General features: G+C 39.0%; 2 protein-coding genes across 2 annotated transcripts in view; one reads left to right on the forward strand and one right to left on the reverse strand.

Annotated features, from left to right (window-relative positions):
- CBG05915 overlaps positions 1-1,835 on the forward strand; it is a gene marked incomplete at both ends in the record, with an annotated part of 4,720 nt that extends 2,885 nt beyond the window's left edge. The window contains 3 exons of the mRNA XM_002633152.1: positions 646-1,058; positions 1,136-1,617; positions 1,667-1,835. Of these exons, the coding sequence (XP_002633198.1) occupies positions 646-1,058; positions 1,136-1,617; positions 1,667-1,835 (1,064 nt within the window). The remainder of the gene's footprint in view (positions 1-645; positions 1,059-1,135; positions 1,618-1,666) is intronic.
- Positions 1,836-2,316: 481 nt separating this feature from the next.
- Positions 2,317-4,052, reverse strand: part of Cbr-clec-180 — a gene marked incomplete at both ends in the record, with an annotated part of 4,006 nt that continues 2,270 nt past the window's right edge. Inside the window, 3 exons of the mRNA XM_045235500.1 lie at positions 2,317-3,368; positions 3,448-3,704; positions 3,750-4,045. Of these exons, the coding sequence (XP_045093125.1) occupies positions 2,317-3,368; positions 3,448-3,704; positions 3,750-4,045 (1,605 nt within the window). The remainder of the gene's footprint in view (positions 3,369-3,447; positions 3,705-3,749; positions 4,046-4,052) is intronic.

Below are 4,052 nucleotides of genomic sequence, written 5' to 3' on the forward strand. Positions count from 1 at the left end.
ATTTCCCGGAATTTCCGAGGTCTCAATTCTCGATCAAATTCAAAATTTGCGAAGAAAACAATGAGAAAAGAAAAATAATGCAAGCGCGCTCGGCGGCTAACAGCGTTCCAATTTGCACGGTGAGTTTTTCACTACCGAAGGAAAACAGTCTGCGACGTTTTAAAGTACAACAGACAAAAAAAAATCTGATTCATTTTTTTACTATATATTCTTCATAAAATTTACTAAGAATTTATGGAACAGAAAAAAAAGTAATGGACTAGAATTCGAGAAAAAAATTCCAAAGATGAAGCAGCGGTAGTGAAAAACTCGCCGTGCAAATTGGGACAGTTCGAATTAGAACAGTTCGATTCTGTCCTTGTTCTGTTTTGATACTTGTTCGAGAAAGACACTGTTCTGATTTGAATCAGTTCGACTTTAGGTCTGTTCGATTTTGAAAACGTTCGAATTCGTCGTACACCCAAAAAACGGGAAGAAAATTCCAGTCCGAAATTAGTTCCGACCACCGCTGGAAGTGATAAGTAGAGGAAAAATACACATAATATGTGAAAAACCTAACGATGATTGGGAACAATTAAATAAGCGAAACACATCGATGAAATTTTTAAACTAATTAATTAAACTAATTTTTGAAATCGTTTACAGGTGCTTTCATTCAACACATGGACTACGATAAAGTGGATCGCTTTCGATACGTTGTTAAAGACCTCAATTACTTGACTCGTTGTCAGATTATATCAACTGTTGAACCATATGAAGTCAATATGTTTCATCCAAAATACGAATTATTGAATGTCTGCTCATTTCTTCTTGTTCCCCGGCACGGGTTGCCTTCAGTAGAAGGTATTTGGCCTCCAAAAGTTATTGCAAGAGAACTGAATCGTGAAAATGGAGTTGAAAGTGACGAAAACGACGATTCTGGAGCCGACTCCGATGATTTCATTGGAGATGAGGAGGACGGAGATGATGGTTGGAACTTTCAAGAAGATTCTGATTGTTTTCTTAGATCATTCTCACCAGCGACTAAAGTTTTTCGAGTAGTCGATGAGAATTTTCAGGTTTGCGTTTAGAATTCAAAATTCGGCTGAAACAAAATAACACAAAAAGCTGTTATTAAACTAAAACAATTTTTCAGATAGAACGAGTGGAAAATGAGCGATTGGTGTTCCTGACAAACGATGATATGCGTCAGAAAAGAAGAGAAATCGAAACATATAGAAAACATTCCCTTAAACAGCTTCCGGAGAAATGGATGGTATTTGGAACATCGTGTGCTGTCCTTCACGAAGGAATTCTGAAACGAGCCGCTATCTATAGAATAAATGATCACTCATTGAACCTGCTGCTCGTGGACTATGGAATTAATATCGAAATCGCGAAATCAGAAGTGTTCAGTTTGCCAAACGAGGAACCGGTCAATAGTGAACCTCAGCTTACACTCGTCTCTTTGGCAGCCTTCGACTTCATTCATTACTCTAGGGTTGAAGTTATTCGCCAACTTCTACCAACCGGAACGCTCGTTCATTTTGAGAGAGAAAGAAGATCCAAAGACATCCCAACAAAGGGTGATCTCTTCCTTCGGGACGGAACTTCTGTTGAACAAATTGTAAATGAAACGTAAGCTGATATAAAATCTTTCGCTTTATAAAAGCTTCTCGTTTTATAGGATCTCTGACCGTAATCTGGATCTCGAATGCCTCGATATTGTTCCATTCTGTGGATATACCGAATACAATAGGGACCTGCACCGTGATCAAATTAACCTCGACTTCTCGTACACTCGTGAAAGCTCAATTATTTATAAGAAATCCAAACTTGTTGCATCGAAATTTTAAAATTTGTCTTGTCTTAAATGGTTAATTCGCAAAGCTAACGATGTCTGTAATAAAGCTGTTCTTCCCCATTTCGATTATCACAATTATTCCAAAAATTAAAAAAGAAAGCTCTGATAGGGGCGAAATTTATCATCAAATCCGTAGATTAGCTGAACTATAAAATCATCATGGCTTGGAGTCGAGCACTCGCAGTAATTTAGCGTGCACCACGCTAACCGCCTGCGCTACGACAGCATTACTTGGCAGCAGTTGTGTGTGCGTATAAAAGTGTACGGCTAGTGAGAGTGGAATGTCGGCGGCCGCTAGCGTTTGTGAAAGCAATACAACCGGAAAAAGAAAACTACAGGTAAAAGAAATAACGATGTTTTATTAAGGAACATAATAAATTATTATCCAAGTTATTCCATAGAATATTAACAAAGAATACCCATATTCTAGAGCAGAAAGAAGATGAATCACTCAGATCATCAATTGAGAAAAGTTACTTTGGTGGTAAAGGCTTTGGTGGCGATAAAAGTTTCTTGAATTGGTCGTTCAAGTTTCCTAAAATTTCTTCTAGAGTTGGAACTTTTGGTGCTGGAGTTGGTTTCGTTGTTGCAAGTGTCGGAAGTGTTGGAAAAGTGAAGGGATCCAAGGTTGGGAAGGTGAATGTTGGGAGTGGTGGAAGAAGGGTTACTTTCTCAGTTGCTTCCATTTTTGAGAGTTTTTCTATCTCTTCTGGGCTCACTTTCTTCACAGAAACTGTGACTGGCTGTGTTGTCGTAACTGGTGTAGTAGTAATTTCTGTGGTGGATTCAACAGTAGACGAAGAAGAAGTAGAAGATGGTTCAGATGAAGTCGAAGCAGTCGTATCTTTCTTTGTTTCCTCGGTTACTGGCTCATCCTCAGTCAGTTGTTTAGCCTCAAGTTTTGCAGTCTTCTCAATCTCCTCGCTTGGAACTTCTTTAGTGGCAACTGTTGTAGACTCTGTAGTAGTGGAGACTTCTTCTTGTCCTGAAGCTTCCAATTCAGCTTCATCTTCTTCAGCCTCAGCTGGTTTGGAGGAGGAGGTACCAGATGATTCTTCAACAGCAGATCCCTCTTCTTTTTCTTCAGTTACTTTCTCTTCGGCCTTCTTTGATTCTTCTGCAGTCGTTGTTGCTTCTTCCTTCTTCTCGGTTTGAACTTCCTCTTCCACTTTTTTCTCTGATTCATTAGCAACTGATGTCTCTTTGGCTTCTTCCTTCACAGCAGATTCCTTCTCATCTTCCTTCGTTACTTCATTATTCTGGTCATGAACTACAGCGACTGTCGTCTTCTCCTTCTCATCCTCACTTGTCTTCTCCTCTGCCGAATTCTCCTTTTCCTCTCGATTCTGAACCTTGATCACATTGGTCTCATCCAAATAATCCCCATAGTAATCATCGTCGCCAACCTTCTCTTTCTTTTCAGCTTTACCCTCTCTTGCAGATTTCAGCACCTCCAACGTTCCCTCTGAATCCTCATCTGAATCAGCTTTCTCTTTGGCGATGTTGAACTTTTCCATCGCTTGTTCTGGAATTCGTAAGAATGATATGATTCATACAGTATAATGCAATTAAAAAGGACCATTCTAAAAATGGTCATGTCTCACCATCCTGAACTTTGTCCTCAATTTTGTGCAGTTTGGCTGCTTTCATAACTGCCGAACTGATCTTCTTGTACAAATCTTTTTGTTCCTCAGTGCTCATTTGATCCTTTTTCAGTGTCTTCGTCAAATCATCTTTCTCTCCATTCTTCTTCAAAAGTTCCAGTTTCTCCAGCATTTCGAATTCCCTTTTGTTAGCTTCTCTAACTGCATTTTTCATTCTTTCCAGAAGAGTTTTTCCACTCTGATCATCAAGAAGTTTTCTTAAAAACATTAAAGTTCCTCACAATCAAGCAAAGTATACAAACCTCAGATCTCCATGCTCAGCACGATCCAGGAAAAGTCTTAAAACACCCAAGAACTCCTTGATCTTATCTTCCTTCTCAGGTGTTATCTTTTCTCCGGATTCCTCTTCTTTTTCCTCTTCTCCACTTCCGTCTTCCTCATCACAATCTTCTTCTTCTTCTTTTGGAGGTACAATGTCAGCTTTCGGCATATCTTTGGATTGAGTTTGATCGAAATCTCCTTCAATACTTTCTGATATTTTGTTATCACTCAACTCGTCTTTTTTCTTTTCTTCTTTTTCCTTTTCTTCTTGTTTCTCCTGCTTC

The sequence above is a fragment of the Caenorhabditis briggsae genome, assembly GCF_000004555.2.
Source record: "Caenorhabditis briggsae complete genome, chrIV, whole genome shotgun sequence".
NCBI classification, from domain to species: domain Eukaryota; kingdom Metazoa; phylum Nematoda; class Chromadorea; order Rhabditida; family Rhabditidae; genus Caenorhabditis; species Caenorhabditis briggsae.